This window comes from Chelonoidis abingdonii, chromosome 10, assembly GCF_003597395.2.
Source record: "Chelonoidis abingdonii isolate Lonesome George chromosome 10, CheloAbing_2.0, whole genome shotgun sequence".
NCBI classification, from domain to species: domain Eukaryota; kingdom Metazoa; phylum Chordata; order Testudines; family Testudinidae; genus Chelonoidis; species Chelonoidis abingdonii.
In genome coordinates, this window is record NC_133778.1 from 26907930 (window position 1) to 26933601 (window position 25672).

At 44.1% G+C, this 25672-nt stretch overlaps 1 protein-coding gene across 1 annotated transcript in view; it reads left to right on the forward strand.

Annotated features, from left to right (window-relative positions):
• The window catches only part of TMEFF2 (transmembrane protein with EGF like and two follistatin like domains 2), a 177346-nt gene that overhangs the window by 85140 nt on the left and 66534 nt on the right, over positions 1 to 25672 (forward strand). The window contains exon 5 of the mRNA XM_032763326.2: positions 14956 to 15052. Coding sequence (XP_032619217.1) covers positions 14956 to 15052 — 97 coding nt within the window. The remainder of the gene's footprint in view (positions 1 to 14955; positions 15053 to 25672) is intronic.

Consider the following 25672-nt stretch of genomic DNA (forward strand, 5'->3'; position numbering starts at 1 on the left):
GTGCCTGACATATACCCCTGCCGACCCAACCGCTCCTCAGTTCCTTCTTACCGCCCAAGTCGGTCGTTGGAACAGTGGAGCGCAGCTTAGCTGACCTCCGCTTCCCTAGCTACTCATAGTTCTTGTGTATTTAGATATATAGTTATAATCGCCTTTTTAATATATATTTATCTATACTTATGTGTTTTTTCTTTGCTAGCACAGTTAGTTTAACCACAGTTAGCAGGTTCGGGAGTGCCCTCCCCGGCAACCAGTGCCCGAGGACCCATGCCCGGCTCACGGTTCTTAGTCCGTGCTGCCGACCTCCAGCCGTTGCTGACAGGAGATCCACACGACTCCTGTTTACGGTGCCTGGGGGTCGTATTTCACAGCTAAGTGCCCCATTTGCAAGCGTTTAAGCCGAGAACAAAATTGAGCGGCACTTTCTTTTCCCTCCACCTTCTGCACCGAGCGCTGGCTACTCGGCGACAGAAGCGCCTCCTCGGCACTGGCCCCCACCGGCACGGCCGTTACCGCACCAACGTCGACTCGGCAGGGGTTTGAGAAAGCCACAACTCCTCCTGCAGTGCCCGACAGCTCCCAGCATGCGCTGTGTTGAGCTCCCTGCTCCTGCTGCTTCTGTGCAACTGCACCGCAGCCAGAGAGCTAGTTTATGTCGGATGGCCAGGCACCAACACTGCAAGGGCACTGAGGACGCCGGCACCGTTGATTCCGGTCCCACGGGGGCGTCGAATCCAGTGCCTGCCTGCTCCGGCATGGAACCGTGTTTGAGCCTCCTGCTCCTGCTGCTTCCATGCCAACTGCACCGCAGCCAGAGAGCTCGCCTAAGTCGGATCGCCCGGCACCGACACCTGCCACGGCACCGACAACGTCGGCACGTCGATCCGGTCCCACAAGGGCATTGAATCAAGTGCCTGACCGCTCCCCGGCACGCGCCGTGTTGAGCTTCCTGCTCCTGCTGCTCCCGTGCTAACGGCACTGCACCCAGAGCTCATCTAAGACCGCATCACCCGGCACCGACACCTGCCGTGGCACTGACAACGTCGGCACTGTCGATCCCAGTCCCACAGGCCGTCGAATCCAGTGTCTGACTGCTCCCGGCGCACGCCGCTGGTCCGAGCTTCCTGCTCCTTATTGCTCCCGTGCTAACTGCACCGCGGACAGAGGGGCCTGTCTCAGCCGGATCGCCGGCGGCACGACACCTGCTGACGGCACTGGCGATGTCAGCACAGTCGTCCAGGTCCCACAAGGGCCGTCGAATCGCGTGCCTGACAGCTCCCTGGTACACACTGTGGTCAAGCTTACTGTTCCTCCACGCCGGAGACATTTCCAACCGACGGGATCACGTTGCGTGACAGAGTGGATGCTACCTGAACCCCGGCACCGCCGGTCCGGGTAACTACAGTCTCTTGGCAAGCCGCCTTGATACGACATCCTCTGTCAGCGCAGCAGAGCGGCACCGTTCATGATCACAGTCCCGCAGATGGTCCAAGTTCCGTCGGCACTCCTGCTTCCGACGCCACTTGCAGTCCGACGCTGCTCTCCTCAGCACCGGTCGCACTCGCCGCACAGTTCGGTTCCCGTTCACCGACCCGATAATCCCGGCACCATTCCAGCTCCCAGCACCGCTACAGGCACTGTGACTCCTGTAGCCGCTCCCACCCTCGAGATCTCGTCGACCTCCAGCACCGCTCTGGTCGCAGGTCCGAATCTCGTTCCAGTACCAGTGCGCTTTGGCGGTACCAGTCCAAGGTGCCAAGTTGAGCAAGGTATGGTAGAGTCAGGACTCTCTGTCCATGCTCTTCAGCAACCTCCATGGCCTCAGACACGCATCAGTGTCTTCCCACGCGAACAGCTCTTATGCTCAGGACCGCGATTCTGGTGTGCCACCAACAACCTGAGAGCCCATCGGCTCTCCTATGGAGGGTAGCACTCATGCAGACCTCCAGTGCAGAAGGTCCCGGAGGTAGGGGACCCGGTAGTGGACATTTCTATCGCCGGTTGCCCCCGCTAGAGGGCCCCTACCCGTTTATTCGGACCATCCAGGTGAATGCCGATCCTCTTATGAGGGTACGACTACTGGTCTGTCGCTCTCCTCCCTGACATAGTCCTTTCAGTTGGTCAAGAAAAAGGGAACGGCATAGCCAACAGGCGCCAGCCCCGAAATCGAAGGGGCTAGGCGAATGACCCTACTCAGCCGCAAGTGTGTATTCTGCAAGGCTCTATAGCCCTGCGTGGCAAATCAATAAGCCCTGCTTAGCCCCTATATCATAACACCTGGAAACGGGGGATATTTAATGGAGCTTCTCCTCAAGACTCTGGCCAAGAGTTCACTGCCTCTGGAGGAAGGGAAAAAGGCGGCTAGAGCTTCTCTTCAGGCCTTGTTACCATGAGGATCATCTCATGGCTTCCGGTTTCAAACTCCGGCCTTTCACAACTTACCATTTGTTGTAAGGCCTCTTTGCGGTGAAATCAACCCCAGGCTACAAAGCCTGGAGGGCAACAAGGTCCTAATGAGCTCTCTCTCGGCATGCATACGCCGACGACCTAACGCAGGCCTTTCCGTCCCCAGCCACACCACCACACTCTGTGCCTAGCCACAGATCGGGCTTGCAGTCGGCGCGACTGAGGTGGTCGCAGACCACCGTCGGGACCCTAGAGGGCCAAGATCGAGGCCCCTCACAATCACATAGGGACCAAAGACGAACTTTCAAGGTGCGCCCGAGGGCTTCGTACCGGCTACAAGTGGCTACGACTTCTACTTCCTCTTGACGTGTCCCAGTTAACTTCAGTTCACGGTCCCCTGCACTGGTGGACGTTTGGGTGCACCTCCAATTTGGTTCCAACCCTGTCCCTCTTCAGGACTCCTCTCGGCGTAATTCCTCTTACAAGAGGCGCAGACCGCCGATGGCACGAAGGGGCCACTATTCCCTAATCCCCGACTCGTACGGAGGTCTCAGACTATCCTACACCTACAAGGACTCACCAGTTAACTGGTGAGTCCTTGTAGGTGTAGGATAGTCTGAGACCTCCGTACGAGTCGGGGATTAGGGAATAGTGGCCCCTTCGTGCCATCGGCGGTCTGCGCCTCTTGTAAGAGGAATTACGCCGAGAGGAGTCCTGAAGAGGGACAGGGTTGGAACCAAATTGGAGGTGCACCCAAACGTCCACCAGTGCAGGGGACCGTGAACTGAAGTTAACTGGGACACGTCAAGAGGAAGTAGAAGTCGTAGCCACTTGTAGCCGGTACGAAGCCCTCGGGCGCACCTTGAAAGTTCGTCTTTGGTCCCTATGTGATTGTGAGGGGCCTCGATCTTGGCCCTCTAGGGTCCCGACGGTGGTCTGCGACCACCTCAGTCGCGCCGACTGCAAGCCCGATCTGTGGCTAGGCACAGAGTGTGGTGGTGTGGCTGGGGACGGAAAGGCCTGCGTTAGGTCGTCGGCGTATGCATGCCGAGAGAGAGCTCATTAGGACCTTGTTGCCTCCAGGCTTTGTAGCCTGGGGTTGATTTCACCGCAAAGAGGCCTTACAACAAATGGTAAGTTGTGAAAGGCGGAGTTTGAAACCGGAAGCCATGAGATGCTCCTCATGGTAACAAGGCCTGAAGAGAAGCTCTAGCCGCCTTTTTCCCTTCCTCCAGAGGCAGTGAACTCTTGGCCAGAGTCTTGAGGAGAAGCTCCATTAAATATCCCCCGTTTCCAGGTGTTATGATATAGGGGCTAAGAGGGCTTATTGATTTGCCACGCAGGGCTATAGAGCCTTGCAGAATACACACTTGCGGCTGAGTAGGGTCATTCGCCTAGCCCCTTCGATTTCGGGGCTGGCGCCTGTTGGCTATGCCGTTCCCTTTTTCTTGACCAACTGAAAGGACTATGTCAGGGAGGAGAGCGACAGACCAGTAGTCGTACCCTCATAAGAGGATCGGCATTCACCTGGATGGTCCGAATAAACGGGTAGGGGCCCTCTAGCGGGGGCAACCGGCGATAGAAATGTCCACTACCGGGTCCCCTACCTCCGGGACCTTCTGCACTGGAGGTCTGCATGAGTGCTACCCTCCATAGGAGAGCCGATGGGCTCTCAGGTTGTTGGTGGCACACCAGAATCGCGGTCCTGAGCATAAGAGCTGTTCGCGTGGGAAGACACTGATGCGTGTCTGAGGCCATGGAGGTTGCTGAAGAGCATGGACAGAGAGTCCTGACTCTACCAACCTTGCTCAACTTGGCACCTTGGACTGGTACCGCCAAAGCGCACTGGTACTGGAACGAGATTCGGACCTGCGACCAGAGCGGTGCTGGAGGTCGACGAGATCTCGAGGGTGGGAGCGGCTACAGGAGTCACAGTGCCTGTAGCGGTGCTGGGAGCTGGAATGGTGCCGGGATTATCGGGTCGGTGAACGGGAACCGAACTGTGCGGCGAGTGCGACCGGTGCTGAGGAGAGCAGCGTCGGACTGCAAGTGGCGTCGGAAGCAGGAGTGCCGACGGAACTTGGACCATCTGCGGGACTGTGATCATGAACGGTGCCGCTCTGCTGCGCTGACAGAGGATGTCGTATCAAGGCGGCTTGCCAAGAGACTGTAGTTACCCGGACCGGCGGTGCCGGGGTTCAGGTAGCATCCACTCTGTCACGCAACGTGATCCCGTCGGTTGGAAATGTCTCCGGCGTGGAGGAACAGTAAGCTTGACCACAGTGTGTACCAGGGAGCTGTCAGGCACGCGATTCGACGGCCCTTGTGGGACCTGGACGACTGTGCTGACATCGCCAGTGCCGTCAGCAGGTGTCGTGCCGCCGGCGATCCGGCTGAGACAGGCCCCTCTGTCCGCGGTGCAGTTAGCACGGGAGCAATAAGGAGCAGGAAGCTCGGACCAGGGCGTGCGCCGGGAGCAGTCAGACACTGGATTCGACGGCCTGTGGGACTGGGATCGACAGTGCCGACGTTGTCAGTGCCACGGCAGGTGTCGGTGCCGGGTGATGCGGTCTTAGATGAGCTCTGGGTGCAGTGCCGTTAGCACGGGAGCAGCAGGAGCAGGAAGCTCAACACGGCGCGTGCCGGGGAGCGGTCAGGCACTTGATTCAATGCCCTTGTGGGACCGGATCGACGTGCCGACGTTGTCGGTGCCGTGGCAGGTGTCGGTGCCGGGCGATCCGACTTAGGCGAGCTCTCTGGCTGCGGTGCAGTTGGCATGGAAGCAGCAGGAGCAGGAGCTCAAACACGGTTCCATCCGGGAGCAGGCAGGCACTGGATTCGACGCCCCCGTGGGACCGGAATTCAACGGTGCCGGCGTCCTCAGTGCCTCTGCAGTGTTGGTGCCTGGCCATCCGACATAAACTAGCTCTCTGGCTGCGGTGCAGTTGGCACAGAAGCAGCAGGAGCAGGGAGCTCAACCACAGCGCATGCTGGGAGCTGTCGGGCACTGGCAGGAGGAGTTGTGGCTTTCTCAACCCCTGCCGAGTCGACGTTGGTGCCGGTAACGGCCGTGCCGGTGGGGGCCAGTGCCGAGGAGGCGCTTCTGTCGCCCGAGTAGCCAGCGCTCGGTGCAGAAGGTGGAGGGAAAAGAAATGCCGCTCAATTTTGTTCTCGGCTAAACGCTTGCAAATGGGGCACTTAGCTGTGAAATACGATCCCCCAGGCACCGTAAACAGGAGTCGTGTGGATCTCCTGTCGCAACGGCTGGAGGTCGGCCAAGCACGGACTAAGAACCGGTGAGCCGGGCATGGGTCCTCGGCACTGGTTGCGGGGAGGGCGACTCCCGAACCTGCTAACTGTGGTTAAACTAACTGTGCTAGCAAAGAAAAAACACATAGTATAGATAAATATATATTAAAAAGGCCTTGGAAGGCTGTTCCAGAATTTCACTCCTCTAATGGTTAGAAACCTTCATCTAATTTCAAGTCTAAACTTCCTAGTATCCAGTTTATATCCATTTGTTCTTGTGTCCACATTGGTACTAAGCTTAAATAATTCCTCTCCCTCCCTTATATTTATCCCTCTCATTTATTTATAAAGAGCAATCATATCCCCCCTCAACCTTCTTTTGGTTGGTATACAGTGGTACTAACACCTCTTTATCTTTGCTGTAAATACCTCACCTGATGCATCCTAAAACTGCATTAGCTTTTTTAATGGCCATTCCAGTCTTTTTAAAATGGGGATTAAAATGCTCACTTATGTGCCTCACAGTGTTCTGTGAAGGGTGATCATTCATGTTCGAACACCTCTTGGAAGAAGAGTCATGCTATCTAAGTACCAACTAATATTCAAAATCAGATTAGCCTTCCACATATACATTTGAGTGTAACATCCCTTGTATATTGTGGTCACTCTAATTACAGGTGTGCTAGAGGTTGGGATGAGCACAGGAAACCCTTTCCCTTCCAACACACCTGCGCAAAGGGTAGTCAAAACTTGTCTACACTGAATGGACAATGTAAGGAAAGGCTGCCTTCCATGCTAGTAGCTACATAGGTATGATGTCTGAGCGAGGTGATGGCAGAGCCAAGACTTTGGCCCTCTTTAAGGTCTTGATCCAAAGTGCATTGATGATGGCTCCCAGTACTTCAGTGGGATTTGGATCAGGCCCTTAACATGCAGAAAGAGCTTTTCCTCACCACCTTGCTCTCTACATCCCTGGATTATTATTCCTCATGCAGGCATAATGGCTCCAGGCCCTGCTGCTCAGGAAATGCACCTGCTCTCTTTTTCTAGTGCTCCATTGCTTTCGAATAGGCATAATTTGGCCCATATTGCTCTTTTAATAGCAAGCCAGCAGCACACACTGAAGACCTTTAGCAATTTTCAGAGCTGCAGTATCCAGAATGAATAATGGTTACTCTCCCGCATGGTGATCCCTCCCCCCACTTTATAGATTATGTTATGTTAGCTACTAGTATTCTCTTGCCAATAAATGCTTCTTTAAGTCACAACAAGGGTTTCTAACAAGAAAATAAGAGGAGTTAAGAAACATAAATAAAACTTGAAAACAACAGCTTGGAAGCCTTTATATGCACTGTAAACAGCTTTTCTCATTCAAGTCTATCTGAGTGTTGCAGGTAGAATTTGGCACAGAGACTCGACAAGAAGAAAGACAAAGTCTAGGTTTGAGGATTTGACATAAAACGGTGGACCTTCTTCCCATTCTTCAGAAGGGAACTGTGACATTCAGTGGAGGTAGCTCATTCAAGTTTGGTATGCAAGTATTAATTATGTGGTAATTTATGCACATTACCAAGATGTTAGTTTGTTCCTCAGACTTGTTGTAGTTCAAAGTTATTCTGCTTAGTTCAGTCCTCCATAAAAATCTGCCCTCAATATTATCACACAAACATAAAGCTGAAAAGCAAAGCCATCTAAAATTGGGGGCGTTTTAAAGAATGCCTTTCAGGCTCTGTACAAGAGTCAATCTGACAGAAGAGTAGACATCATTATGGGTGCTGCATTTTCAGTCTTATATATTGACTGGATTTATTGCTAGACATTTTCTTTACATGAAGAAAATACCTGGATACTACTGCTGACATACCACATTCTGCCAACCCTCTGGAGTAGTGTTGTGGCTAAGTAGGCTGTTACTGAGACTTAGTGGCTGATTGGCTGGTGTCCGGTAGCAACAGGGTTAAGGAGCTTGGTCCAGCTTTGAAAAAGCCAGTCAGCCTGAGACGGTGTTTAGCCTGGATGCCTGGCTTAGCTGAAAGCCTGGGCATCTTGCAAGATTTGTTCCAGTCCTGGAAGAGATTTAGTTTATCTTTGGAGCTTAGCTAAGGCAGAGACCTGTTCCAGCCTTGAAAGACTGTCGTAGTCCCCTATCAGCAGGTGGTATGGGAATCCTTGTAACCTAAGTTACTGCAGTTGCTAATAAAACTAAATTTAAAGGAAGTATATTTTCAATACTCCAAATCTTTTTCTGCTGCTTGCTTCTTCACAGTAGCAGAGTTCACCACCCATAGTTCATGCGGAATAGTTCAGTCAGAAAACTACATGACAAAGGTGCTATCATCATGAATAAAGGTGGTAGAATCAGTCCCAAAATATCTTTCAAGCAAGAGTATGCCACAAGAACACAGCCCATGGTAACATCCAGGAAGCATACCAACATCATCCCTCGCTTCACCCTCCCCCTACCCTGGCCTTGGGGTACAGTAACCAAGGGTGGCTCCAGGCACCAGCGCACCAAGCGAGTGCCTGGGACAGCAAGCCACGGGGGGCAGCTTGCCGGTCGCTATGAGGGCGACAGTCAGGCTGCCTTTGGTGACGTGCCTGCAGGAGGTCCGCCGGTCCCGCGGCTTTGGCGGCAATTCGGCGATGGGTACGCCAAAGACACAGGACCGGTGGACCTCCTGCAGGCAAGCCGACGAAAGCCGCCTGACTGCCATGCTTGGGGTAGCAAAATACATAGAGCCACCCCTGACAGTAGCTTGCTGTGGTTCTATACCAACTACAACCTCCATCTTCCCAGTGCCGACTCTGCTCTACTGGCTAGCAAACCAGTGGCTGAAACCAAGGTTCCGCCCACTCTCAGTCCATCTACCCACAACAGACAAAGAGCACCCACTTAGCCGTGTGCATCCAGTCCTAAGTCCCAGGCAGCCTGTGCAGTAGCAAAAAGGGGGGCAGGGATGGCTGTCTTTTGTGAATGCATAGGCTGAAGGACAATCATGGCCACTGTCTTTTCCTTACTTTTGTATTTTTCTCTCTTTCTCCCTAATTTTACCTACTGTATGACAATACTTAACATGATCGTTCCAATTTCATTTAAAGGAATTAGCTTTCCATGATTCAGAATTCCATAGCACAGGGGCAAATTGTTAAAAAAAAAAAAATTATGATTGTATTTCCTAACCACCAAGTGATTCCAGTAATCACAAAAGGGTAATGAGGTTCCCAATCCAAGACAGACAAGGCAATTTCTCCTGGTTTAGCTTGTATTAAATTAACTGCATTATCTGGGACTTAACAAGCTAAAATTAAGGTTATTAGAGACAGTAATCTTAATCAGGTTTCATAACACAAGTCAGAATATAACCATAATAGTGCAAAGTACCAATATTCCATGTAGCTTTTATACTGTGATAGTATTTCATAATGTGTGTTTGTTGTATTTATACAACATATTTTTAAAAAATTCTTGGGACAGCATTCTAATAATTTTCATTACCCTGAATAAGCCTCTGCAAACCGGAACCACTCTTTGAAGGTCACATGCATCCGACGAAGTGGGTATTCACCCACGAAAGCTCATGCTCCAATATCTCTGTTAGTCTATAAGGTGCCACAGGACTCTTTGCTGCTTTCTTTGAAGATAATCTTACTGCTTTCAGATTTATATGAATGGAATGTATCTTAATAGCTGCAGAGCTATGTGATTGGTGGGCGATCCCTACCACGTAATTGCGTTCTCTTTCATGTCTCCCACCTTGCTTCTTCTCCTCTGACACTGACCGTCCTGTGCACCATCCATCAGAGGAGAACGTTTGCTCCCTTTGTCATTTAACCAATATGTAGCCCCTGGCGTCTCAAGACAAAATTTTCTGCTGCCCACTCCAGGGTTAACAATTCCACTATGGATGCTGCTGTGAAGGGGTGGATGGAAGCAAGCTTCCAACAGGTATAGATAAAAGCATATTTGATTACCTGTTGGAAGAACACTTAACAATATTTATCTATCAGTTCAAGCATCGCTATTTAGTATCTTTTTAGTTAATATCAGACCTGTGACAGCGTTAAACCCCTGATGAGATATAATGCGGTGGCAGGTTGGATATTTAAAGTCAGAGTGTGGTTTCCTATATGCGCAGGTGCCTGAAAGAAGTATTCACAGACTGAAAGAATTGAAAGTTTTTACATAAAATTGAGATTTGGAAAGAAGGTTGACGTTTCCACTGATGGTTGGGATTTTTCCATTATTCTGGAAGCCAGACAGGCACAAAGTCAGACAAATATGCTGAAGATGTAGATGCTTACAAAGTGGTTTCCTTGGCAACAAAAACAATATGAAATCTTTCCAAATTTGGTTTCTCCCTTGTGTGAGGTTCAGGCAATCCAGATCCTGTTGATAACACAGCTATCTGATCTGAGTGCTGTGAGGCTGCCAGAAGAGGGCCAAATGCTTAAAATAGGGGCTGTTGTGGTTATCACAGTCCACTGACTGTCTAAATTATGTTTGGTGCATCTCTAGCTAAGAATCCCTGTTGCTGAGGAAATTGAGGTTGTCTCTGAAGTGACTTTCAGATAGTGTTAGTCATGTTAGTGTGTTTCCTGTGTGACAGTAACTTGCATTCTGGAAGTTGCTAATCATGCTAACACAAAAAGGAACTTGCTCCTTAGCAGTTCTGCATTGCATTAATAATAAGAGACTGGCTTTGGCTGTTAAAGCTCCCCTGAGACATGTGCCCTACCACATCGCTATCCCGTGGTCCTCTGGAATTGTTCAACTGTATTAAACCTGTAAAATTGCTAATAAGATAAGAACTGTATGTGTTATGGCAGAGCAAAGAGCCCTTTTATTTTTAGCAGGAGCAAATTCACTTTTAAGAGACAAGATAGCTTTTTTCCTGTGCAGCGGTAAACTTTTTTTTTTTTTATGTCTAATTCATTTTCCTCTATAACGATTTTTTTTAGTTGAGCTACAAAGACAAGTGCAACTAGCAAGTGTGCAAAGAAAAAAGCAGTCACCTTAGAAAATGAACATCTACCAGTCCCGAAGCTAAATATCAGAAGGAAATACAGAGAAAATAACTCTTTCTGAGATGTCTGCTTTTATCAAGGCCACTCATCTGCACAGCAGGAAAGAAAGAGTGAGAGAAAACTCATCTTAAATGTGAACCATAGATCAAGGCAAAAATTTTCAGCCAAAACTGGAAAAATGCAGATTCACTGACACCAAAACATTTTGCAAATTTAACTAATTTTCACGAAATTGTTCATGTCAAAACTTCCACTGCCTTCCTCCGCAAAAAAAACTCCAACCTAAATCAAAATGTTTAATTTTGACATTTTCAACACAGAATATTCCAACATTTTCATTTTGCAATTTCCTTACAAAAATTTTAAATATCAAAAATGCATAACGTTTAAATGAAAAGTTTTGCTTCGGGTCATAGAAATTTTTTTTTAAAAAATTGTTTTCGGTACAGCTCAAAATGATGTTTCTTTAAATTACCAGCCAGCTGCAAAGTCCATTATTTGCATAGCTCTAATTAAGATCAGCCATCTCTGTAGACATTGAAAGCAAAAGAATGAGGAAAGGCTAAGTCATTGCTATTTAATCAGGAATGTGTAAGGTTGGGCGCTTAGAGTTTCAATGGTGCCATTAGTAAATTGTCTCTGGAATGCCAAATACATGGCTTCTTTGATAAAAGAGCTACCTGTTCATTTCTAGCAGAAATTAAGAGCTGTGCTATATTTATATGAAGATGTTCCCCTCTAAAACATCTCCTTTTATTCAAAATATTAAACCTTTCAATTACATGAATTGTTTAAAAAATGACTTACATAGCTATTAAATTGCTCAAGACAGTGTGAAAAATCCCTGGCCAAATGTGGAGGTAAAATAAGGACACACCTTTTTAACTACAATGAAATACAATGAATGTGATTTTTGGAGCAAAGAATAGAAAAACGAAAGATGTTTTGCTCAAAATATAGATTCTCTCCCTCCAAAACTGGGACAAATGGCAACATGTTTACAAATGCTCAGTTATGAGATAGATGATACTTGGCTCTTATATAGTGTCTTTCACCTGGAAATCCCAAAATGCTTTACAAACTATACTTCAAAGTATAGTTATCCCCATTTTACAGCTGGTGAATCTGTTGGGCAGGGAAATTGTAACTGGTCTGAGCGAGAGCTGGGAGTTGAGTGCCTTAGCCACAAGACCACTGCCAAGAATGGCTGCCAAAAACTGACCTTTCCAAGAAATAGATTATTATTAAAAATCAAACTTGGTTAGATTGGCTAAATTTCCGACAGCTTTTAAAGAAAACATCAAAACACTATACTGGACCCTTCTTCCAACAGTGACAACTCATTGGAGCAGAAATCCAGAGCATGTTTGGTTGGCTTTCTTTTGTTGTTGTTTTCAGCTTCCCTTGATTGCTTAAAACTGAAGTTTTGTGTGTATAAAAATAAATAAACTGATGACAATTCTACAAGCTGGAAAAAAAACCCCAATTGATGTAATGTTAACGTCCTTCTTTTATAACCCAAAAGTCTCTTTAGGTGAAGATTTCCTTTTTAATATAATTTAGATTCAGGCAGTGAACTGGTGGGAAATTCCTTTAGAGTAGCTCCGTTCTAAAAAATATGAATGTTTGCTTTGACTTTGTTAAGCCTACAGGAAAAACATGAGACTCTCTCTCTCAGGTACTTCTGTGGTTACTATCATTGTAGTATCTGAGGGCTTCACAACCTTTAATGTATTTATTGTCACAACACCATGGCAAGGTAAAAAAAAAATGCTATTTTCCCATTTTAGAAGATGCGGCACTGAAGCAAAGACAAGTAATAGGTCTAAATTTGCAAGTAATTTTTGGTGCCTCTATTTTTGGATTCTCAACTTGAGACACTTTGGGCTTGTCTTCACTCCAGGGGTAAGTTGACCTAAATTACGCTACTCCAGCTACATAAATAACATAGCTGGAGTCGACGTAACTTAGGTCAACTTACTCAAGTGTCTTCACTGCACTGTGTCAATGGGAGATGCTCTCCGGTCTACTTGCTTTACTCTTGTCAGAGAGTTGGAGTACTGGGGTCGACTGGAGAGTGCCTTGCCATCGCTTTAGCAGGTCTTCACTAGATCTTCCTGAGTGAAGACCAGCCCTTTAAAGAGCTTGATTTTTCTTCCAAGCCCCTTCTAAAAATCAAATTTTTAAGGTGTCTCAGGTTGGGCACCCAAAAATCATTAGCCCCTTTGAAAATTTAGGCTTGAATGGCGAGGTCACAAAGGGAGTTTGTGGCAGAGCGGAAAGTCTCCAAAATCCAGGCTAGCACCTAGGTCTAGCACCCTAACTACCCTTCCTCTTTTGGGGGGTTAGAACACCTACCTCGTGAAAACAGCTTTGCAGTAATTTGGGATCCTTTATCGTTTTGTGCTGCACCACTTTAGGGGGAAAAGCAAACCAATTTGGTGCCTGCCCATACAAACTTAAAATGCGTGTAATTCTAGTACTACAGTACCATTCCAGCAACTTTCAGAATGTGATGAGTAGAGCTGGGCACAAAATGATTTCCCTGTCCCATGAAAACATTTGAGTTTCTGGAAAAATTTTCTCATCCTGAACAGGGATAAAAAAGTCAAAATTGTGAAAAATTTCATAAACCAAATGTCTGACGGGGGGAGTGGGGCGAGAGAGAACTGGTACCAATCAATCACATTACTGTATTTCATTTCAGTCATTTCTAAACATTTTGTTTCAATTAAGCTTTTTTTAAAAAAATTGTACTATAATTAACTGAATTTTTTTAACAAAAAGTCATTTTGAAACAGAAAACTGATACCTTTCGTTTACAAACAGGATCTTTTGACAATTTAGAAACTTTTCTTTTCAGAAATGCTTTGAGTCAAGACATTTGTTGAAAGCAACTTTCTCCTGAAAAGTTTTGGTTTTGACAAATCAGTATTTTTGATGGCTGCAGGTCGATGGGAGTTGGAAGTTTTGCTGGAAAATTCCTGACCAGCTCTAGTGATTAGTCCTGTCAACTTCAGTGGGTCTACTTACATGCTTAAAGTTATCCAGGGGGTTCTGTGCTTCTCTGGATTGGAGCCTAAATCTCTATCCTGTAGTAAATCTGCACCACTGTTCTAAATTTGAATGAACAAATAGTAGAAGGAAGACATTAAAAGTAGGTAGCAAAGAATTTCTATGCAGATAATGACAATCAAAGTTGTTACTTTAAGTCTGGTGTGAGCTAATTATTCTGTTACTATAAGTTATATCTTTATGTACTGTGTCTCCTACAAAGCACCTATCCACAGCTCTCAATACCTATACTGTTTTATTAAAAAAAAATATAGCATTCTATTGGATCATTTCACAAGAATTCTCCCTAAAACTATCACTAACAGTCCACTTGTACCCCTCTCAACTTACCCATTCATACTCTTCCCTTAGTTCCTTCATGTAATTTATGGGACATTAAGGGCTGAATTCAAAGCCCAATGTAACATTTTCAAATTGAATTTCAATAGCACTTAGACTCTTATGTCACTTATGTACTCACTTTTGGAAATTTTACCGTATATCCCTGTGTCCAATTCGGTGCCGGAGGGGGCCCATGAGAAAATTCTACCAGCAAAATGAAAGAAGGGGTGGATTGATTTCTCTGTCCCTGGTGGCATTCTTCCCCCAGTATGAACAGTGCTAAATCATCCCTGCCAGAAATGACTAGTTCTCAGGGCTCATAACAATACTTCTGAAAAGACAAATCTTTTGCCTTTGGAATAGACCAGATAGCACCATGAGACAGATATTTTCCAAACATTTCTTGGGGAAGCATACTCCCTGGGTTCCTCACAAGATCTTCACTTGCACAGACTGCAAAGGACACAAGTAAATCACTATGCTATATTATCAATTGACTCCAAATATTTTTCCAGGAATAAAGCAGTGGAGCTTAATGTGAGTTTGCCGGCTCAGTGTTGCTGTCTCCTTCCTTATTATGATTTTGAGAAAAAATTATTGTCAAAATGGGAAAGAACATACATTGATGTCCCCAGTTCCTCTCCTCTTCTCTTAGCAAGTGCATATGTCTCTGGTTTGTGGTGTTTATCCCAGCTAAGGAGAAAAATGTTTGTGGTAGTCTCTTGTGTGAAATATGGGTGTCACCCAAGCACCACCATCTTGACCACTGTGTTAAATTATCAAAGGTTAACATATACATTTAGCTTTCCTATAGATGAGAATCACTTCGCTGTTGTTTTGTGTTTACTCATGGACATTCTTTTGCTTTGTATCAAACAGTCAATGAAGGCTCAGGAGAAACCAATCAAAAAGAGACGTCCACTTGTGACATTTGCCAGTTTGGGGCAGAGTGCGATGAAGATGCAGAGGATGTTTGGTACAGTAATTTTACACATTTCTTCTGTAATTAACGTCCTATTATTTAAAGGTGTCATTGCTCAGAGACCCACCATGTGAGAGGATATTAAACGATAATGTACACCCTTTTTCTTGTCCTCCGCCCAAAGTCCATTCATCTTACACATAGATAGAGACATTGCAAATCATGCTCTCTTCAATTGAAAGCACTTATTTGGAAGGTTTCAGAGTAGCAGCCGTGTTAGTCTGTATCCGCATAAAGAACAGGAGTACTTGTGGCACCTTAGAGACTAACAAATTTATTTCAGCATGAGCTTTCGTAGGCTATAGCTCACTTCTTCGGATGCATAGAATGGAACACACAGACAGGAGACATTTATACATACAGAGAACATGAAAAGGTGGAAGTATGCATACCAACCAATATTGATTAGACTCTTCCTGTCGGTATGCATACTGCCACCTTTTCATGTTCTCTGTATGTATAAATATCTCCTGTCTGTGTGTTCCATTCTATGCATCCGAAGAAGTGAGCTGTAGCCCACGAAAGCTCATGCTGAAATAAATTTGTTAGTCTCTAAGGTGCCACAAGTACTCCTGTTCTTTTTGCTTATTTGGAAGGGCAAACATGATACAGCTGGAAGACTGTCTCTAAACTGCAAGTGTAAAACAAACAGAAAGGAACAGATTAAGAAAAGAATAGGGAGGGAGTAATACCAAAGAAGGTTATTAGACATGGTGTTAGTCAGCTGACCTCATCGAAACACAATGTTCTATGCACTACCAGTCAGGCATGAAATTATGAACATTGCTTCTCTTCGGTAAGGAAAGTTGTGGATGTGGTAAGGTAGGAGAAAGCACATGATCAATTTGTGCTCATTTTGATCGAGTCCTGCCAAGCTTTCAAAGGCCTATGATTTTATGCTTTAAAAAGAACCTGGCTCTGAATCCAGTTAGCAAGAGAAATTGTGCCACTGAAAAAAAGAAGCAAGATTCTTCATGATTATATGTGTCAGGGAAAACACGCTCCCGCCCCAATCAGGCCTGAGGCCTAATGAGCAAAAGTTATGAAGCAACAGCTAAGCTCGTTTTTCTGTACAAAGGGCATGCTAGGGCAGAAAGATGTGATGAGGGCCCCAACTAAGAGGAACTGAACATGGAAAAGGGAACAAGGTAATAGGACAGAGGGTCCCAAACATGCCAGCTTGTGACAGCTGCCCTTGCATAACCTGACTGCAATGAAAAGGGTGTTAGAGCAGTCAAACCGCAGTCTTGACAATAACAGGAAAAACCTTAAATGGGAAAACTGAAGAGTTCGCTTGCTTGGATTAATATAGGATCCCAAATAAGGCAAATAACATGTGTAACTGGCCTGCTACGTTTTGTGGTTTTAACCTTTATAAGCTTGGTAAGATTTGTAGAAAGCAGAGCAGCCTGTCTCTTGCATGGGGTCATGCTATCTCTCCCTGCATATATGCTTGTATGAAATAAAGGAGCCTCAGGCTGTCTGATCTAAAATCAACCGTGTGGTCAATTTTCCACAACATATGTTAGTAATAATGGAAAGAGACTGAGTTTAAAAAATGGCTTAATTTTGATTTTGTCTAAGAGTATTACACAAATCTTCTGTTTCCCAGTAGGATCTTCACACAATTATTCAGAAGTGCTTTGGTCATGCCTATGTCAAAATAAAACCTTGTTAAAATTAATATATAAGAAGTCACAGTCCAGTGGCTATAGCTTCATATTTAGGTGAGCTTTTAAGTTGGAGTAGAAGAGAAGGGAAGGATAGGGAGTATAACTGGGTACATGATAATGTTATTAACCATGATAAGCTCTGTATCATGCTAGCATTTCTTTATTTGTTTGAGGGAACATAACAGATAAAATAGCCTAATTCTCTTCCTTTGAAACATCTGTGAAGAGCAATATAACTGTTGTGCACAGTCTTTATCAACAGGCTGTCTTTCTTCAGGGGAATACACTTTGGGGTGCAGGAGGCAGGGAAGAACACTTAAAAGGATGTTACTAGTTAATTTGTTTCAAAGCAGAAGTAAAAAGACCATCCTAAGGCCATGGCTACACTGGCGCTTTACAGCGCTGCAACTTTCTTGCTCAGGGGTGTGAAAAAAATACACCCCCCCCGAGCGCTGCAAGATACAGCGCTGTAAAGTGTCAGTGTAAACAGTGCCGCAGCACTGGGAGCACGGCTCCCAGCGCTGCAAGCTAAACCCCATGAGGATGTGGAGTACATGCAGCACTGGGATAGCTCTCTCCCAGCGCTGGCACTGCGACTACACTCACACTTCAAAGCGCTGCCGCGGCAGCACTCCCGTGGCAGCGCTTTGAAGTTTTGAGTGTAGCCATACCCTAAGGCTGTTAAAGAATCGTTTTGAACTCAACAGTTCATGTGCTACAACAGATCTCTCTTTTCCCCCTGTTTTATTTTGGATAAACATATTTCTAAGAAATAAGTCTTCTGTGTGTAAGCCATTTTTATTATTATATTTCTGAAATGGAAGCAGTCTATGTATTGAGAGCCTAGATTTCTTTCAAATACACTGAGACTGAATTTCAGAATTTGATATGAATCAAAGTCAATCACATTCCTTCATATTCATACACACAGATTTAGTGTGTGAAAAATAAATGCTCCAGATTAGGTGAAAAACACACATCTGTTTATTATTCGATTGGTATTTTTATGTTTATCTAGTTTCAGAAACAAAATTTCTTTAGTTATCTTACTTCACTGATTAGCTTTGTGGAGTCCAAATTAGGTGAACGGTTACTAACAAGCATTAAGAACTGTTATTGTGAGGAAATTAGCCTGGAACTTTCAGTTTGTCCTATCAATCAGAAACTGTTCCGAAGCCCTGGGATTGGTGCTTGATTCACTCTAAGTAAGAGGAAAGCAGGCTGGTAGTAGAAACTGATCATAGAGAGCTGTAGATATGAAGCTGGCTGCTTGCCTAACACTTCTAGGATGTCAGAGTAGATCAGAGAAGAGAGCACAGGTGTGATAGCAGATGTGCCTGGGATGCTAATGATTTAAAGGGACAATTAACATTATTCTCCATTGCTACAGTCTGCTTTTTTTAAGTCCCTTGTTCCTGTTTTAGCTCTATTTTGTCAGTCATTGTCAAATGCCACTCAGCTCAACAGAGCTATGTGTTGTCACTATTTTTAAAAAATTGTTTGACTTGTAAGACATTTGATCTATTAATGGCCCAACTACTGGGATTGTGTTAGGAGGCACATTGCCCTGTAACAGATTATTTAAACTGATAGAATGAGTGTGGCCATTTTCTGGACAATTTGGAGAAATTTGTAATAAACAGATAGCTTTCTGCACGCATATTAGTCCATTTTATATTCTGCTGGTGTGTGTGTGTGTGTGTGAGAGAGAGAGAGAGAGAGATCTGGCATTCCATTAGTGAACATCTTTACTGTGTTAAGAACAAAGACTATTCAGTTTGAAGTCTTTAACATCTTGCTTCTTTTAATCTGTGAAATCTTCTTGTCACTAAGAGGATCGTGTATTACTGGCACTGTTCCCACTTTTAATGCACTTTGCACCACTGGGCTTCATGAATATTTAAAGTAGGGCAGTGGCTGTGCTCTTTAGCACTAGATTGAAATCTATTGGTAAATTAGACATGTGGTGTTGCTTACTTTGGGTTTGTATTTCTGAGCTTGCTAAGGAGTAATTGACTTTGCAAGACAGGGCTACTCCGTGTAACACCTGAGAGAGATACAAAAGAAAATGGAGAATGAAACATAAGGTTCTGAACAGAGTAAAGTATTTTCGAGATTGTCCAAAAAGCATTTGATGACATTATTAAACTCTCAGCCAGTGTATAAATAGTATATATCAAATGGAGTGCCCTTTGATCTGGTAAATTGGCTTAGTGTCAGTGTACAACCATGTCAAAGACCCAGATCCAAGTCTTAATCTCTTGCTTTATAGACCACTGAAGGAGCAGGCATTCTTCCTACACTATGCTAGTCATGGTATGGAAAGATACAAAGCAAGGTCTTAGATGTGTCCATTTAAGTGGAGTGATGTAACTAATAGAAATAAACCTTATAAATCTGCAGAATTTCCATAGCAGAAGAGATGGGGAAAGGACTGGAGCATTTTCTTAAATCACAATTAAAAGCTAAAAACCTCTGATTCGTAAAGTGAATCAAAGTCAAAATGATGTATCAGGGTTAAGTAATACCCTTTTCTTTTGCATTTCAATTTCAAAGTGTAGTGGGCTTGAGCACTGCAAAGTGCATAGATTGTGCAGAATAAGACACGGTTAAAAGACTTGCACAGCTGAAGTAAACAACAGAAAATAAACTCCTCTCCCCCAAAACATACACACTCCTTCCTAAAGGTATTAAGCAAAGAACTCTTTATCTCATATTTCATCTCTAATCACTAATATATATTGTGTAAATTCTACTAAAGGGGAAATGAACAAACCAACTCGCAAAAGACACATATCAATATGTTTAAACTGCATTCTCATGCAAATAAACTACATTATAGATGATACATATTTGTACAAATGTGATGCACCTGTCAAAGCAATTACTCCTAAAATCAATAGCTCTTAATAAATCAATATTTATCTTTATTATAGTAAAGAAGGAAAACGTAAAGGAAACTAATATCTGATTTTGTTGGCTTCCCAATCCACACAGCAATTAGGTCAGTCAAAAAAGATGTACTACTGATTTCCGTATAAGGTACTAAAAGGTAGTTTGAAAGCCTACATACATTATAGGGGTATTGGCTGCTTCATGTTCAGCAGTGTGTGTAATAACTATGTGTGACCTACTTGTAATGGATTCAGAAGCAACCAGCTACTTTCGTATCTGCAGTATCCTGTGCATTTTATAGTACTGTGAGGTTGTAATGCTTCATATTGCTTTTTCTTGCTCCTCGGAGAGAAATTAGGTATTCGTTCACTGTCAGATATACTTGTAAAATGGTATTAAGTACGGGAGAGTTGGCACAATGTAGAAACTTCACTTCTGCAAAAGTTTGTGGTGGTCCACTATCTCAGGGGGAATATAATGTAGATATACTAACAGTAACTTTAATCTAGCTAGCGTGGATAAAAATAGCACTTAGGATGCAGCAGCATGGTCTTCAGCATGCACTGTACAAGTCTGTCCAGAATCCTGGGGATGGAACTTTTGGAATACTGGGAACTTGGTTCCACATCCGGCAAAATTGTTTTGTTTTACATTTTATGCTGTTTTAGTTCAGACCCATTATTTGCTTCTCAATTTGACTAAAATTCTCACAACCATGTAGGTGACTTTGGATCCTAAGTCTCATTGCTCCTAAGTGCCTAGGTCTCTTTTGAAAATGGGACTTAAGCTTTTAGACTTTTGAGAATTTTGCCCTTCCTATCTATTAAGTTAGTACACTCCTTTAGTGGAATGTATTTTTCCTTTTAGAAGATTGTTTGTTTGTACAAAGTTCTGCCCTTGCAGAGTCAAAGGATTTATTTTCCTAATATTCTTTTAAAAAAATACAATAATGAACCTGGCTTTAACAGAAGCCAAGACTGCCTGGAATTACTTATACTTCATGTTGTTTTATTGTCAATATACTTTAGAATGTCCTGGTAAATAATTTAGTCTACCCTCAAAGAAACTGACAATATTTTCTCTATTGGGGAAGTCTCTTATGTAGACAATATTTCATGATTTTCAATTTTCCTGAATAAATCATAAACCACATTTTGTTCTGTTTGTATCATTCACTACAGACTGTTATGGGACCCTGTATTTGATACATAAATCTCTTGTCCAAATTGTAGATGCTCAAACATTTGGTTCAGTGGCAAAAAATGGCATAAAATTATAGCAAGAGCTCAATATGTGTTCTTGTATATAACCCAAAACAATAACATTAGATAGTAAAGCTAAAGGATTTGTTGTGCATACTTGATTTTTCAAATGTTAGTGCCATCTCTGCTCTCAACCTCCTGGGCTAAAATGCTAGTCCCACTGAAGTCAATGGGAGAGTTTTGCCATTGTCTTCACTGAGGCTAGAATTCCACCACATCACTGTAAATATGGAGTAACTTCTCATTACAGTCAGGGTTACACTAGTGTTCACGAGAGCAGAATTTGGCTGAGTGTAAATCCAGAGTAATTTCACTGACTGCAGTGGAATTATTTTGTGATGGTGAAATTGATAATAGAATTTAGCTCACTGACTACTTAGATTATTTCCAGGTAAATTTCTGAATAGCTAAAACTTGCTTATAAGCATTCAGAGGTTTTTTTGTTTCATTTCTTGTCACGATACTCCGCTGCCTGATTCACAGTGGCTAAAAGTCTCCCATTGCTTTCAAATGGGGAATCCAAACCCATCTGCTGCAGCCAAAATGGCTGCCCCCTATTTGGCATATGTGAGCTAAATAGGAGACAGTAAAGGAACAGAAAAATGTGTGTTTGTAGAAGATGGCAGAGAAGGAGAGTGTCTGGGGGATACTAAGTTAATATCAAGGAGGAGAAAAAGAATGTGAGATTCAAAAGACTCCAAGGAAGAAAAAAGAAAATATGGGTGGCAGATGAATGTAGGGGACAAGTGGGGAACAGGAGACAGAGAGAACAGAGAAGGAGAATGTGAGGAGACAGGAGACTGGGAGAGGCGGCAAGAGGGGAGGGATATTCAGAGGGATAGAAAGACAGATCCTCCACCCCCTACCCCATAGCCAGCAAGGAGGCCTTTTGTTTTCGTGCGTGCACTTAGTATGTATTGAAGGTTGATATTTCCCATCCAAAGTGTGCTGGCTGAGAGAGACATTAATGATACAAGAGACAGCTGGATAGTGTCTAAGGGAGTAGTTCTACTGGCATTTAGATCTTGGTATTAGACTGCATCAAAATGGCAGCTGAGCTACGCTCATTATAATGGTGTGCACATGTGGTCAGGCACTGTGCAAGGAAATCGCATGCTTCTCTGTGCCCTGATTCAGTTTCCATGCACAGATGAATAAGTAGTCTATGGGACAACAAGAATCCATTTCCGTTCTCCTGTTAAACTGGGCACACGGTGAACATTTTCTTACTCTTTATGAAGGCTCTGTATCAAACAATGACTGAGCTTTTTGATCCTAAGTACCAAATGGTTTACTGCAAACCTTTACTAACATTTTTTTAAAACAATTGTGTTGGCAGTCTGTTTTGTACTCTGAATGTACCATAGGGCATTGAAAAAACCAGACCCGACATCTGCCTTTTTGTGCAACATAAACAAAAGGATCCGTTTTGGCTTTGTAAGGGCAGAGCTCTGTGCTGATTGTACAAAGCTGAAGCCGCCACTTTATTATGTAACTGTGTGTCTAGGAGAAACTTGCCTCACAAGATTGTGAAAGTGCACAAAGAGGATAATATGAGAACGCACATCAAACATTAATGAGCATTGACACATAATCTTCTGTGTACATCAGGGCATTACAGCACGAAAGAACAAGCATAAGGACCTTGGACAGTAATACAGTTTTGCACCTATTTTCCCTGTCTAATTTTTTATTTTTTTAAAAAGCTCTCCCCACCTCACATGCCCTGCATTTAGCCAGAGTCATGGCCCTAGCAGTAAACTGACTAGTGCCTTGATGACGGCCTATTTAGTTGCAATAAAAAGCCGATTGGCCTAATGTGCAATCAAGAAAGAAGTGACATTTATTGCTTCAGTTTTATGATGCTGTGAACTGAGCAGGATTTGGAGCATTATAGTGCCTTCAGGGGGCAGGAGATCACAAGCAATGAATCATATTTATACCATTTCCAATTTCCTACTAGCATTTTAGCAATAAATAGATTGTGTTATTGAGTTTTATGTAAGTATGTTTAAGAAAGTAGGAATGCAACTTTGTCGTCCAGAAATACATGGGTTAGCTAAATAAAGCAGCCGAGAATAAATGTCTGTAAAAAGCTAGGGAAACACTGTCCCTTTTTCTGTCAAACATCCCAATAGCATGTTCCATCTTCCCCCATCCTGCTTTATGTTAAACTATTAACTTAAAATTACACCCTTGGTGGAAGGTTGCGGGTTTGTTCACACTTCCATGAGAGAGGAGGAAGGCCACAGTTTCGTTCACAAAACTCAGCCATCTTTTTAAAAAGGGCATTAAATATAAGCGTGACAAGAAATAACATGGACAATAGAATATGGTTGATGTCTACTGTTTGCAAACCACTGCAGGTGTGGAGTAACATGTTTCCTGTGTGATACTGGACAGAAGCACAGCTATTCTCCTCCCTTGCCTTCCTCCTAAATGTTAGACAGTCCTGTTTACTTCCTGGGTAAAGACTTCCTCATAGAGCAAGAGTGTTCCTGTGGATGTCAAACCATAACTACAAACCCATATGCAGTATTTCTGTTCCTGGTTAGATCGCATCTACCACAAACTTCACCAGTCTCTTCTTCCTCAGCCATGCGTCCTCTTTTAATGCTTCTGGATAGTAACTAGTTGAAACTGAACACATCCTCACCAGAATCAAGAAAGTGGGTGCTATTCAAGCAGAATCACTGTGGTTACCCTGTCACCAGCACATCATCTCCAGCAAACAATGCCTTACATGCACAGTAACAATGAATCCCTTTTGCCTACTCGGCTCAGCTACATTTGTACTTTAACTTGATCCATTCTTTGGTCCTGAAGAAGTGTGGTTTCCTTATCATCTGTTAAGCTTGGCATGATGAACTTCTCCATGAGACAGTAAATATCATTCATTCAGCAATCTTTCCTATCCCCTTAATGCTGTCTTTCTGGATCCAGCAAAGTCTCCTCATGCCAACCAGCCAGCTCCTACTTGTTGCATGATAATAAAGAGAAAAGAGACAGCATGTTTCGTTCACTGCCCATTGCTGAATAATAATACTGAGCTTTGTTTAGGGCTTTTCACCCATAGATCTTAAAGCACTTTACAAAAGAGGGTGTCATTATCCCCATTTTACAGAGGTGAAGAGACTTGCTCAAGGTCACACAACAGGTAAGTGACGGCCATTAGAACCCAGGTCTCCTGACTCCCAGTCTGAGGGCCTATTGACTGCAACAAGTTCTGACTTTTAGCAACATCCTTCCTAGATCTCTTCCATACAGCAGTCCCATGCTGGCCACTATAGAGGGTGAAATGTAATTACTGCAGATACAGAAATACTACAGGGTAAGTGCAAGGCCTCAAGGAATGTAAAGGTAATCCTGTGAAAATTTCATTAAACAGCTAGACTGGATTTTAGACTGATCTTGAGTCAGATCAGGAACACTCCATTTTACCTCCCCCCACATGGGGGGCAGGGGGCAGCCATCTTTTAGCATCGCTTCCTTGGATCCCACAGATGGTTCTCTTCAGAGTCGGGATTTGCTCACGGAATGAGGGGTGGGAACTCGGGTTGGAAATCAGAAGCAGATGGCCTGAAGTTGATTGGGGTGGGGCATTTCATTCCCCTTGCAACTCACTCCTCACTGCACTCCGGAGAGATTACCAGGAAAAAGCAAGAAACAAGGTGAGTGAGGTAATATCTTATCGTTTGAGCTTATACAGAGTTCTTCTTCCAGTCTCTGTGTAAGCTCAAAAGCTTGTCTCTCTCACCAACATCCAATGTCCAATAAAAGATATTACCTTACCACCTTGTCTCTAATATCCTGGGACCAACACAGCTACAACAATGCTGCATAGGAAAAAATAGAGCAGAGCTGTTCTGCAGTGGTCCTGAATCGCCTTTCGAGGGGTGTGCCCAGGGAAGCCAGGAAGGGAGGGCAGATTGGGACCCAGAGCCAGTTCATATGGCATCTTGCAGAGCCCCTTGGAGGAAGACATTTAGAGGACATGCCCCACTGATTAATTTATGGGGCGCTCCCACACTCACGGAGCAACTGGGGATGAATGCTGCAAAAGGATTCTTGCAGAGATTTCCTTCCACTTAAACCCTTCCCACTGGTTTTATGGGAGGGGGCAAACTGGCCTCCCTGCAGATCTTTCAGACCTCAATTCCCATGGAGTGCCCTAATGCTCTTCTCCTAGATGGAAAGGCAAAGTGATTACATGAAAGAACAAAACAAAACTTTACCTTTGACTCCCACCTTTTCGGTCCTGCAGCACTCTGTGAGCAAACCTAACCTTTGAAAGCCTGTGACCATTTACAGGCCTATGTGACAAGGCACTTCATACAATTAGGTATCTTTTTCTTGATTCTATTGTATGTTGCAAATTAATATGAAACATGGTGACTAATTGCAATGGTTCGTGTTACTTAATTGGATTCAAAATACGAGTGAACATCCTAGCAGTCCAAGGCGCACACAGCAATAAAAGATCCATGCGATAAATGTTTACGCAGAGAGAATGTTGCTAGTGCTTTGGTTTAACACAGACTGCAGCAATGTGAAGGACACGTGAAGTGTAGGCATAACGTACCAATGCATTTTTTATTCTCTGTGCTTCATACGCTGTGTACCTGCTCATACTTGAATTTAGGATGTGCATGTAATTTGGCTGACATTTATTGTGCCCTTAAGGTGATAACATACAATCCAGTGTACCATTAAGGGCACCAGAGACATGTGCAAGCTAGATGAAGGTTGTATTATAATTGGTATTTTGAATTGTAAGAGGGAAG